The 13,693-nt window shown below is 37.5% G+C and overlaps 2 protein-coding genes across 12 annotated transcripts in view; one reads left to right on the top strand and one right to left on the bottom strand.

The window, feature by feature from the left end:
• The window catches only part of LOC105226621 (plasma membrane calcium-transporting ATPase 3), a 529,385-nt gene that overhangs the window by 260,833 nt on the left and 254,859 nt on the right, over nt 1–13,693 (bottom strand). The window contains exon 17 of one of the 11 annotated variants that reach the window (XM_049460171.1): nt 9,912–10,738. The exons of the other annotated variants lie outside the window; for them this stretch is intronic. Within the exon in view, the coding sequence (XP_049316128.1) occupies nt 10,688–10,738 (51 nt within the window). The 3' untranslated portion in view covers nt 9,912–10,687. Of the gene's footprint in view, nt 1–9,911; nt 10,739–13,693 lie in introns of those variants that run through there. 11 annotated transcript variants of the gene reach the window in all.
• The window catches only part of LOC125779365 (uncharacterized), a 168,122-nt gene that overhangs the window by 51,762 nt on the left and 102,667 nt on the right, over nt 1–13,693 (top strand). The gene's annotated exons all lie outside the window — the stretch shown is intronic.

Genomic DNA, 13,693 nt, shown 5'->3' with positions numbered 1-13,693 from the left:
AAAAGTTGAACTATATCAACCAGATTTTAATAAAGGGTTTGACTTAACCACAGATGCTAGTAACTACGCAATAGGAGCAGTACTAAGCCAAGGAAGAAATCCTATATCATTCATATCAAGAACATTGACGAAAACGGAACAAAATTATTCTACAAATGAAAAGGAAATGTTAGCCATAATTTGGGCATTACAGAAATTTAGAAATTATTTATACGGAATAGCAGACCTAACTATATACACAGACCATCTTCTTCTTCTTCTTAATTGGCGTAGACACCGCTTACGCGATTATAGCCGAGTTAACAACCGCGCGCCAGTCGTTTCTTCTTTTCGCTACGTGGCGCCAATTGGATATTCCACGCGAAGCCAGGTCCTTCTCCACTTGGTCCTTCCAACGGAGTGGAGGTCTTCCTCTTCCTCTGCTTCCTCCGGCGGGTACTGCGTCGAATACTTTCAGAGCTGAAGTGTTTTCATCCATCCGGACAACATGACCTAGCCAGCGTAGCCGCTGTCTTTTAATTCGCTGAACTATGTCAATGTCGTCGTATATCTCGTACAGCTCGTCGTTCCATCGAATGGGATATTCGCCGTGGCCAACGCGCAAAGGACCATAAATTTTTCGCAGAATTTTTCTCTCGAAAACTCGCAACGTCGACTCATCCGCTGTTGTCATCGTCCAAGCCTCTGCACCATATAGCAGGACGGGAATTATGAGAGACTTATAGAGTTTGGTTTTTGTCTGTCGAGAGAGGACTTTGCTTCTCAATTGCCTACTCAGTCCGAAGTAGCACCTGTTGGCAAGAGTTATCCTGCGTTGGATTTCTAGGCTGACATTGTTGGTGGTGTTTACGCTGGTTCCAAGATAGACGAAATTATCTACAACTTCAAAGTTATGACTGTCAACAGTGACGTGAGTGCCAAGTCGCGAGTGCGACGACTGTTTGTTTGATGACAGGAGATATTTCGTCTTGCCCTCGTTCACTGCCAGACCCATTCGTTTTGCTTCCTTGTCCAGCCTGGAGAAAGCAGAACTAACGGCGCGGGTGTTGAGACCGATGATATCAATATCATCGGCATACGCCAGCAGCTGTACACTCTTATAAAAGATTGTACCTGCTCGATTCAGTTCCGCAGCTCTAATATTTTTCTCCAGCAGCAGATTGAAAAAGTCGCACGATAGGGAGTCGCCTTGTCTGAAACCTCGTTTGGTATCGAACGGCTCGGAGAGGTTCTTCCCGATCCTGACGGAGCTTTTGGTGCCGCTCAATGTCAGTTTACACAGCCGTATCAGTTTTGCGGGGATACCAAATTCAGACATCGCGGCATAAAAGCAGATCCTTTTGGTGCTGTCGAAAGCAGCTTTGAAATCGACGAAGAGGTGGTGTGTGTCGATTCTCCTTTCACGGGTCTTTTCCAAGATTTGGCGCATGGTGAATATCTGGTCACTTGTTGATTTACCAGGTCTAAAGCCACACTGATAAGGTCCAATCAGTTCGTTGACGGTGGGCTTTAATCTTTCACACAGTACGCTCGATAGAACCTTATATGCGATGTTGAGGAGGCTAATCCCACGGTAGTTGGCGCAGATTGTGGGGTCTCCTTTTTTATGGATTGGGCATAGCACACTTAAGTATTTTACAAAGAAGCTGATGCATGCTCCTTATCAGTTCTTCGCCGCCGTGTTTGAATAGCTCGGCCGGCAGTCCATCGGCCCCTGCCGCTTTGTTGTTCTTCAGGCGGGTGATTGCTATTCGAACTTCTTCATGGTCGGGTAATGGAACGTCTGCTCCATCGTCATCGATTGGGGAATCGGGTTCGCCTTCTCCCGGTGTTGTGCTTTCACTGCCATTCAGCAGGCTGGAGAAGTGTTCCCTCCATAATTTAAGTATGCTCTGGGCATCGGTAACTAGATCACCTTTGGGGGTTCTACAAGAGTATGCTCCGGTCTTGAAACCTTCTGTAAGCCGCCGCATCTTTTCGTAGAATTTTCGAGCATTACCCCTGTCAGCCAGCTTATCGAGCTGTTCGTACTCACGCATTTCGGCCTCTTTCTTCTTCTGTCTGCAAATGCGTCTCGCTTCCCTCTTCAACTCTCGGTATCTATCCCATCCCGCACGTGTTGTGGTCGATCGTAACGTTGCGAGGTAGGCAGCCTGTTTTTTCTCCGCTGCGACACGGCACTCCTCGTCGTACCAGCTGTTCTTTTGCACTTTCCGAAAACCAATGGTTTCGGTTGCAGCTGTACGTAAGGAGTTTGAAATGCCGTCCCACAGTTTCCTTATACCGAATTGTTGATGAGTGCTCTCAGAGAGCAGGAGTGCAAGCCGAGTAGAAAAACGTTCGGCTGTCTGTTGTGATTGCAGATTCTCGACGTCGAACCTTCCTTGTGTTTGTTGGCGTGCGTTTTTTGCTGCACAGAGGCGGGTGCGAATTTTGGCTGCAACAATATTGTGGTCCGAGTCGATGTTAGGACCTCGGAGCGCACGCGCATCTAAAACACTGGAGACGTGTCTTCCGTCTATCACAACATGATCGATCTGGTTGGTGGTTTTTCGATCCGGAGACAGCCAGGTAGCTTGATGTATCTTCTTATGCTGGAATCTAGTACTACAGATAACCATATTTCGGGCCCCGGCGAAGTCGGTCAGCCTCAACCCATTTGGGGATGTTTCGTCGTGGAGGCTGAATTTACCGACCGTAGTGCCAAAGATACCTTCTTTGCCCACCCTGGCGTTAAAGTCGCCAAGCACGATTTTTACATCGTGGCGGGGGCATCTCTCATAAGTGCACTCCAAGCACTCATAAAAGGCATCTTTGGTCACATCGTCCTTCTCTTCCGTCGGGGCGTGGGCGCAAATCAGCGATATGTTGAAGAACCTCGCTTTGATGCGGATTGTGGCTAGACGTTCATTCACCGGAGTGAATGATAGTACTCGGCGACGGAGTCTCTCTCCCACCACGAATCCAACACCAAACTTGCGCTCCTTTATATGGCCACTGTAGTAAATGTCACAAGGACCTACTTGTCTCTGTCCTTGTCCCGTCCATCGCATTTCTTGGACGGCGGTGATGTCAGCCTTTATTTTCACGAGGACATAAACCAGCTGGGCAGCGGCACCTTCCCAATTAAGGGACCGGACATTCCAGGTGCATGCCCTCAAATCGTAGTCCTTATTTCGTTTGCCATGGTCGTCATCAAAAGGAGGGTCACTCATCCGAGGCTTGTTGTTCCTTTTCATTGGGGGTGTTTTTTTTACGTGGCGGGTCCCAAACCCAGCGCACAACCCTATGCAGGGGATGTTTCGCCTTCTCACGATAGCTCGCCTTCAAACGGATGTTCTTAGGCTACCCAGAGGATACTTGGTCAAAGACCGGAAGTCGTGAGCTGCTTGAGTCATATGCAAAAGAATCGTTTCTGGCCACTCCCAAGTGAATAGCGATCAGAGAACTTTCCTCACTTGCGTGAACTTCTACACATGACTCCATCCACAGACCATCAGTCTTTAATATTTTCCATATCAGAAAAAAACCCGAATACTAAATTAAAGAGATGGAAAAATTTGATAGAGGAATACGGTGCCAAGCTAAAATACAAACCAGGGCATGAAAATATTGTAGCAGACGCTTTATCACGACAAATAAACATAATGTCAGATATGTCAATGCACTCAGCTGAATCATCCGCACCAAGAAACATGAAAATGATAGCAAAACCATTAAATTCATTTCAAACCCAAATTATTTTAACACCGTCACAAACAAACGAAAAAACAGCAACAACTATATTTCCGCGACACGAACGATTCGAAATAAAATATAACACTGAAGAATATATGATTCAAACATTAAAACAAATAATGAAACCTAAAATAACGGGTGATTTTTTTGAGGTTAGGATTTTCATGCATTAGTATTTGACAGATCACGTGGGATTTCAGACATGGTGTCAAAGAGAAAGATGCTCAGTATGCTTTGACATTTCATCATGAACAGACTTACTAACGAGCAACGCTTGCAAATCATTGAATTTTATTACCAAAATCAGTGTTCGGTTCGAAATGTGTTTATCGACAAATTTTGTTCAGCGATGAGGCTCATTTCTGGTTGAATGGCTACGTAAATAAGCAAAATTGCCGCATTTGGGGTGAAGAGCAACCAGAAGCCGTTCAAGAACTGCCCATGCATCCCGAAAAATGCACTGTTTGGTGTGGTTTGTACGCTGGTGGAATCATTGGACCGTATTTTTTCAAAGATGCTGTTGGACGCAACGTTACGGTGAATGGCGATCGCTATCGTTCGATGCTAACAAACTTTTTGTTGCCAAAAATGGAAGAACTGAACTTGGTTGACATGTGGTTTCAACAAGATGGCGCTACATGCCACACAGCTCGCGATTCTATGGCCATTTTGAGGGAAAACTTCGGACAACAATTCATCTCAAGAAATGGACCCGTAAGTTGGTCACCAAGATCATGCGATTTAACGCCTTTAGACTATTTTTTGTGGGGCTACGTCAAGTCTAAAGTCTACAGAAATAAGCCAGCAACTATTCCAGCTTTGGAAGACAACATTTCCGAAGAAATTCGGGCTATTCCGGCCGAAATGCTCGAAAAAGTTGCCCAAAATTGGACTTTCCGAATGGACCACCTAAGACGCAGCCGCGGTCAACATTTAAATGAAATTATCTTCAAAAAGTAAATGTCATGAACCAATCTAACGTTTCAAATAAAGAACCGATGAGATTTTGCAAATTTTATGCGTTTGTTTTTTTAAAAAAGTTATCAAGCTCTTAAAAAATCACCCTTTAGTAACAGCATTCCACACTGACTTAGAGACGTGGCATAAACACAAAGAAAAGGGAGCAAACATATTTTCAACCTACTACAAAGTATTTACACAAAATAAACTACACGATATAATAGAACAAAAAGATAGGGAAAATATATTAGACTTTACACACAAGAGAGCACACAGAAACGCTCTAAACAACTATAAAGAAATATTAGAAACTTGTTATTGGCCAACACTAAAACGAGACACAAAAAGATAGTGAAAAATTGTGTCAACTGCACGAAGAATAAATATGAAAGGAAACCAATTAAACAATTATTAGGAAAAAGCCCAGTACCAAATACTCCAGGCACATCAGTACAAATGGACATATTTTATATAAATGGCAAAAGTTATCTCTCTTCTATAGATAGATTTACTAAATACGCATATTTTCGTAAATTAGGAAGTAAACTACATTTTCATGAAATAATAGAAGAAGTGTTATCACAAATTTTTCCGAACTGTACCGAACTCATGACCGATAATGAAAGCATATTCGTAGGCATAGGAACAACCGCATTATTAAATAAATTACAAATTAAACACGAAAAGACAGCAAATAATCATTCAACTTCCAACGCACAAGTAGAAAGGTTACATTCAACGATATTAGAAATCGCGAGGACTTTAGCTAACGACAGAACTACAACTACGGAAGAAGAAATATTCTCAGCAGTCAAGGAATATAACAGGACTATTCATTCGGTGATAAAGGAAAAACCAGTAGACTTATTTTTTAATCAACGAAAAAGTGAAAAATAATATAGAAAAAAACCAAGAACGTATGTTAGAATACCATAATAAAAAAAGAAGTCAAAAAGATTTTAAACCAGGACAAATAATTTATGAGAAAAGTAGTAGAAGAGAAAAATATAACAAAAGATATATTAAACACATAGTAAAAGAAAACAAAGAAAATACGGTGTTTACAAAGAAAAATAAATTAATGCACAAGGATAACATACGAAATATACTGCCCGATAATAATATTAATAATTCTAGTGAACAAATCACTACAATACCAAATAACTAATGTGGAAAATAAAAAGTTTATATTAATCGAGACATATCCGTCATACATTTATAATGAATCAGATTACTTATACCACATGATAAACTTAACAAAAATTTTCGAACATTATGACACACTCTCAACATCAGCTAAAAACTCTCCGGAATTACATAGGGACACAGCCTTAGTCAACAGAATAGAAGTGTTAAAAAATCAATTAATAATTAGAAGAAAGAAAAGGAGCATAAATTTCTTAGGATCAGTACTTAGCTTTATAACAGGCGTACCAGATCATGACGATATGATAAAAATAAAACAACAAATTAATGATATAGTAGAAAATAATAATAAACAGAGGTTAATCAACACTCACTTCGAAAAACTGTTGGAATCCTTTAATTATAAAACAATTCATCAACAAGTAATGCAACAAGAAATACTCAAAGAACTTGAAGACTTAACTTTAAAATCAATTTCGCTAAAAATAAAAACTTTTACTCTGCATCGTTAAACACGGAAGATATAGAAAAAATTATTAAATTAGAGAATTCAGACATTCCTGTAATAAATATAATGGAATATTCAGACATACACACTTGTAGAATCAATAACACATTTATTATTATATATACATAAATATCCTACAATTAAACAAAAATGTGAAACATATGATATTACCCCAATAGCATATCGACATGGAAAGTTACATTTAGACAATAAAGTATCTAAATGTAAAAACAAAATAAAAAGAATTAACAAATGTAAAAATATTTTATCAAAATTTATATGTCTTATATGTGTATGTTATTAAACCTCAAAGACAATGCAATGTAAAAGAAGAATCAAATGAAGAAATAATTGAAATCAATGAAGGAAATATTTTAATAAATGGTAAAAATAAAATAAATAATAAAACCATCACAGGAACATACCTAGTGCAGTTTAAAGAAAATATTAAAATAAATAATATAACGTTTCACAATCAAAACGAGGAAATTAAAAAATATATCCTGTCACGGGAAGAAAATAATATTAAATCCTAGATATATTAGAATCAAACTCAAAATATAAATTTAATAACATTGAAAAACTACATAAATTTATTATACCATACGAAGAACACCCAATACAAAACATATTTGTAACCCTAATAATTATATGTATACTAGCTGCAACAATATACTTAAGTTTTAAATTGTAACGGGTGATTTTTTTGAGGTTAGGATTTTCATGCATTAGTATTTGACAGATCACGTGGGATTTCAGACATGGTGTCAAAGAGAAAGATGCTCAGTATGCTTTGACATTTCATCATGAATAGACTTACTAACGAGCAACGCTTGCAAATCATTGAATTTTATTACCAAAATCAGTGTTCGGTTTTTTTTTTTCGGACAAATTTTGTTCAGCGATGAGGCTCATTTCTGGTTGAATGGCTACGTAAATAAGCAAAATTGCCGCATTTGGGGTGAAGAGCAACCAGAAGCCGTTCAAGAACTGCCCATGCATCCCGAAAAATGCACTGTTTGGTGTGGTTTGTACGCTGGTGGAATCATTGGACCGTATTTTTTCAAAGATGCTGTTGGACGCAACGTTACGGTGAATGGCGATCGCTATCGTTCGATGCTAACAAACTTTTTGTTGCCAAAAATGGAAGAACTGAACTTGGTTGACATGTGGTTTCAACAAGATGGCGCTACATGCCACACAGCTCGCGATTCTATGGCCATTTTGAGGGAAAACTTCGGACAACAATTCATCTCAAGAAATGGACCCGTAAGTTGGCCACCAAGATCATGCGATTTAACGCCTTTAGACTATTTTTTGTGGGGCTACGTCAAGTCTAAAGTCTACAGAAATAAGCCAGCAACTATTCCAGCTTTGGAAGACAACATTTCCGAAGAAATTCGGGCTATTCCGGCCGAAATGCTCGAAAAAGTTGCCCAAAATTGGACTTTCCGAATGGACCACCTAAGACGCAGCCGCGGTCAACATTTAAATGAAATTATCTTCAAAAAGTAAATGTCATGAACCAATCTAACGTTTCAAATAAAGAACCGATGAGATTTTGCAAATTTTATGCGTTTTTTTTAAAAAAAAGTTATCAAGCTCTTAAAAAATCACCCTTTATTATGCCATATTGAAATGTAAAACTCTAAAACTTAAAGAAAATCAACAAAAAAGATATGAACAAATACTGAAGGCTCAAGGATTGGAACATCTCATAAAGAAAGATGCAATCACCAGCGTATAAAAAGATCAGGAGATCTTTTAAATAAAGGAGGGGGGAGTTAATACATGACTTACACTGAACCCAACTGATAATAGCTACCACACATATACATATGTACATCTACCTAGCAATAAGCTGACATCACTTACTGTAAGATAACACTATCCAAATAACAAAACTAATTGTCATCCACATCAGTACTTTTCCACTTCAATACTTTTCCACAATAGAATAGAAACCACAAAACTACAACTGATAAATATATTACTTTGAAGCTAAGTTCTTGTATAAATACAACCACTGATAAATATATTACTTTGAAGCTAAGTTTTTTGTATAAATACAAGCACCCGCTTGTATACAACATCTTTTCTGTTCATAAAATTCACACTGTTTAAGTGATGAAATAAAGATTGCTCTACGGAGCTAAAAATATATTTTTTAGAAAATAATAAAGTGTAAACTTTAATTCTCGCTAGAGTTTTGCAACAACACTTGCAACAGACTTAAGCTCAATACAGTTTCCAAAGCTTACTGTTTCGTTTACCGTTATTCTGTCGCGCCGCTGTTAGCGTTTTCACATTTTTCATTGTCATTGTAAAATTTTATACGAAGTGAATAAGGTGAGAGTGAACATAATATCTTAAAATAATTTAAAATGCCATCTAAAATAAAACAGTGTGTTCGTAATGAGTCTAGTGAAGTTGTTAGTTTGTTATTAAGTGCAAAAAAGAAAAAAAAAAAGAATAATGAAGATGAGGATATTGCAACCAGCTCCAGTCAAAATGATTTTAGTGAAGCAAATATTATTCGTGATGAAATCAATGAAACAGAAAATGAAATTTACAGTTCTGAGGAAAATGATAATGCTGAGCTCTTAATTAATAACGCGGATATAAAAAGAGATCTTGCTATTTGGTCAGTTAAGCATACTATATCAAATAGTGCAATCAATGAGTTACTGATTGTTGGAGAAAATTATTGGTCGATGAACTGGCGGAAAAACTGTGCTGGAAAGGGACGGAGCAAAAAAAAGTGTACGCAGCCTAAGTACATCGAAATCAATTAGAAGTAAATACTTAAATGTTTTTTTGAAATGTATATATTAATTTATTTTTCACAATTTTTTCAGATGCTGCAATTTCTATTGGAATCGGAGAGGATGAATTCATCCGGAACACAAAGTCTTTCTGCCAATTTGCCAAAAACCGCCAAGAAATCAAAGAAAAATATAAATAAAAAAAATTAGCTCAACTGTAATCTCAAATGAAATGAAATATATGAGAAATAACAATACAACAATTTAAAAACGCTTACTATTTTAAAATTTTCACAAGCTTATAAAAATTTTGCTAAACTAAGCTTATTGTAAGCATGTTTAGAAAACTATTCTTTCAGTAAGTTTGTTCTATAATTAGATTTCTAAGCTTGTTGTATACTTCGACTACTAAGCTTATAGCGAGGGATCGTTTTTCTTTATTCTATAATTATTAAAAAGCCTTTCACAACAGTAGTCACTACAGTTTCCTAAGCATAAGGCTTAGGGCAGCAAGCTTGTTACAAGTTATTTCCAAAGCGTTTTGGTACGTTGGGATACTACATATATGTACATATATATGTTCAATATACATATTTAAAAATAGATATTTATGTTTAATATTATTTCGACTTTGCTGATACTAAATAAGAAAGCATGTTCTATGATATTTGAACATATTGCCGAAGGAAAGAAATGATTATTTAAAAATAGCATATTGTGTATTTTTAGGAACGTAAGTACTTATTACATACATATTACTTATCTTATCTTATTTCGATTTTGAACGTTCTCCCGGGCGGCAAAAGTGACTGCGGGCAAGATGACAACAGCTTTCGATCCTTTAATGGTCGTCAACTAAGTGACGTTCACGATGACTATGCGTCTCTCTGTGTTGTATCACTGATAGTTTGCTCATAACTACTTCTTCAAATTCGTTACAAAGGTATCCTGTCGACTTTTTCTCTTTTTCATCGGACGACAGTGCGCCTTTGATGTTACGCTTCTTTATATGCTTCTTAATATTCTCGTCTTCACTGCTTTCGTCTTTATTTAACTTAGTTGATTGTTGTACATGTTTTGTCGGCGGACATGCCATCCTTTTCTTCGTCTTAGCTTTTGAGTGCAGTTCTGGATCTTTTGCTATCATACGACCATGCACATCATCATTTGGCTTATCATCAGGTAGATCAGAGTCCAGTGTTGAATTATCAGTATTTTCACGTTGTGTTTTTAACTCCAAAGTAATCGATATAAAATCCTTTGAGACAATGGGCTCGGTCGGATATATTTTCTCAACTTGTGTATTGATGACTTTGGTAGAGGTAATTTGATTTTCCTTGATGGTACAGACGGGATATTGTTTTTCTTCAACTTGGTTCTGAATTTTAGTAGCTTCGCGAGCTACACTTTTTGGCTTTTTTCCATAGTCTACAAAATCTTTTCTTTTTTTTCCTTGCTCTTTTTCTGCATTGGTGTTGGTTTGTACAAAACCTGAACTACGTTTTTCTTCTCATGTGCTTCAGCATCATCTTCTGAAATATGGTCGACTACTTCAGTTTGATCCTTATCTTCAAATGCTATAACTTGGACTAATTTTCCCAAATTTCTCCAAAATGTTTGTCTGCCGGAAAAGATAAATGCGAAGGTAATAATTTAGTAGATTTTTTCTCAATTATTAAAGGTTCATGAAATTCTTCAAGGGATTCTTCTTCAACTTCATTTTCTTCTTCTTCCTCTATACTTCTGTTGTAAAGGGAATTATTTCAATCTCAAACTGTTGTAATCGTTAGTATGCGTATATTCCTGCTTAGAATTATTATTTATATATTGTTAATACTAGGGAATATACACCCGTTTTCACATGTGTGTGCGTGTTCAATGTTATCTGATCTTTAAATTTATGACTTGTGTTTACCCATGCATTTTTATTATTATTTCATGTAAATGCATGTGTCTGTATATGTACATACGATATGTATATATGTGCAATATATTTGAAAATAGATAATAGTATTTCGATACTAAATAAGTAAACATGTTTAATGATATTTGAACAACCTCTATCGGCCAGTTTGTCAAGCTCTTCATACTCACGCATTTCGGCCGCTCTCTTTTTCTGTCTGCAAATGCGTCTCGCTTCCCTCTTCAACTCACGGTATATCCCATCCCGCACGTGTTGTGGTCGATTGTAACGGTGCGAGGTAGGCAGTCTGCTTTTTCTCCGCTGCGACGCGGCACTCCTCGTCGTACAAGATGTTCTTTTGCATTTTCCGAAAATCAATAGCTTCGGTTGCAGCTGTACTTAAGGAGCTTGAAATGCCGCCACACAGTTCCCTTATACCGAGTTGTTGACGAGTGCTCTCAGAGAGCAGGAGTGCAAGCTGAGTAGAAAATCGTTCGGCTGTCTGTTGAGATAGCAGCTTCTCGACGGCGTTGTGTTTGTTGACGTACATATTTTTCTGCACAGAGGCGGGTACGAATCTTGGCTGCAACAAGATAGTCGATCGACGAAGAGTCGATGTTAGGACCTCGGAGCGTACGTACATCTAAAACACTGGAGACGTGTCTTCCATGTATCACAACCTGATCGATCTGGCTGGTGGTGTTTCGATCCGAAGACAGCCAGGTAGGTGAATTTTACTATGCTGGAATCAATTACTACAGATAACCATATTTCGGGCCCCGGCGAAGTCGATCAGCCTCAACCCATTTGGAGATATTTTCTCGTGAAGGCTAAATTTACCGACTGTTGTGCCAAAGATATTTTTCTTGCCCACCCTGATTTTAAAGTCCGAAAAACCCGATTTTGACATCATGGACAACTCTCGTAAGAGCGCTCCAAGCGCTCATAAGGTCACATCGTCCTTCTCTTCCGTCGGGCCGTGGGCACAAATCAGCGATATGTTGAAGAACTTTGCTTTGATGCGGATTGTACTTAGACGTTCATCCACTGGAGTCTCTCTCCCACCACGAATCCCACACCAAATTTGCGCTCAACAAAAGGGGGTTTCTTTTCAGAGGCTTTTTGTTCCTTTTCATCGGATACCTTTTTACGTGGCGGGTCCCAAACCCAGCGCACAACACTGTGGAGGGGTTGTTTTGCCTTTTTACTTAAGCTCGCTTTCAAACGGATGTTTTTAGGCTACCCAGAGGATGCTTGGTCTAGGACCGGAAGTCGTGGGCTGCTTGAGCCATATGCAAACGAATCTTGCGTAAACTTCTTCACATGACTCCATCCGTCGACTAAGTATTCGCTTAATTGTCATTGATCTTTGAGTATGAAGATGAAAGACAAGCATTTTGAGACTACAGAGGGGATCCAAGCAGCATGCTACTCGGCTCTCAGCGTTATTCTGGAGAGTGCCTTCCGGGACTGCTTCAATGCTTGGAAATCGCTCTGCATCGACGCAGAAGGAGCCCATTTGAAAGTTTTTAAAAAATGTAACGATTGGTTCAATGATTTTTTTAAATCGACTCAGTCCTGTTACTTTCCGGACAAACCCTGTATACTGAGTTTTCCACTGAAAGTCTAATCATTAATCCCTTACAAAATTTAATGCAGTAAAACTGCATCGTATTGCATTTATTCCCTCTTGGACTAAAAGAATAAATTTTAGACTTAAAACGCGTTTTTCTCAAAATGGTGTTGATGACCAACATTACTCTAAAACGGCTAAGCCGATTAGTCTTAAATTTTAACACGAGTTTCTTAAATATATTTCTTAGTACTTAATCAAAGATTTTTTACATCAAAAATTATTTTTATAAACAATTTCAGTCCAAAATTTTGTCAACAAGCGATTTTTTTTAGAGAAACCGCCATTTTCTCGAAAAAATTTACTTTGCTTATTCCTTCTTTTAATTACTAGATTGAGCATAACTTTAACGAACTCTGTTTGTTTTTTTAATTTTAGAGGATCCAGCTGTAGTTCCTTTCCAAATAAATATTTTTACTAATACTAAATATTAAAATACAGTTAAAAGATACCGTAATATTTGTAGAAAAAAAATTCTGGAAAATTCATCTTTTTCGGCTTTCTAACTGTATTTAACACTTTAAGTACAACGAAAATGAAATCGATCCACACCTTGACCAACAACAGCATTTTATGCGCTTTCAAACATCTAGAAACATTTCACACGCCCTTCATACAACATACAAATTCAAAGTTATGTCACTAGTAACCCGAAATTAGCCATAACTTAATTATTAAAATATACATTTATGTATACAGTAAGCCGCAAAACTGAGGACACATCAATATATTTTTAAGTTTTTTTTAAGAAAATTTCATTTGCCACAAAAAACCATTCGAAATCGTAAGAATAAAATGTAGTAATACAATCTAACTAAAAACTAAGGAACTTTGTTTCATTATTTGGGAAATTTATAAATAATATTAGTGTAACTCCATATATTTGCACCGCAAAAGTAAGGGCACACCTATAAAAATAATAGACATTTATTAAAAAAAAATCAAAATTATTTAAAAACTTAACAACTTTAATATTTGGTAGGGTATCCTTTATCGTTTAAGACAGCTTTTAACCGATTAGCCATTGAATCTACCAATGT

Source organism: Bactrocera dorsalis, chromosome 6 (genome assembly GCF_023373825.1).
Source record: "Bactrocera dorsalis isolate Fly_Bdor chromosome 6, ASM2337382v1, whole genome shotgun sequence".
In the NCBI taxonomy this organism is placed as follows: Eukaryota; Metazoa; Arthropoda; class Insecta; order Diptera; family Tephritidae; genus Bactrocera; species Bactrocera dorsalis.
The sequence above is the reverse complement of the archived record's forward strand: the minus strand, read 5'-3'. Positions and strand labels throughout refer to the sequence as shown.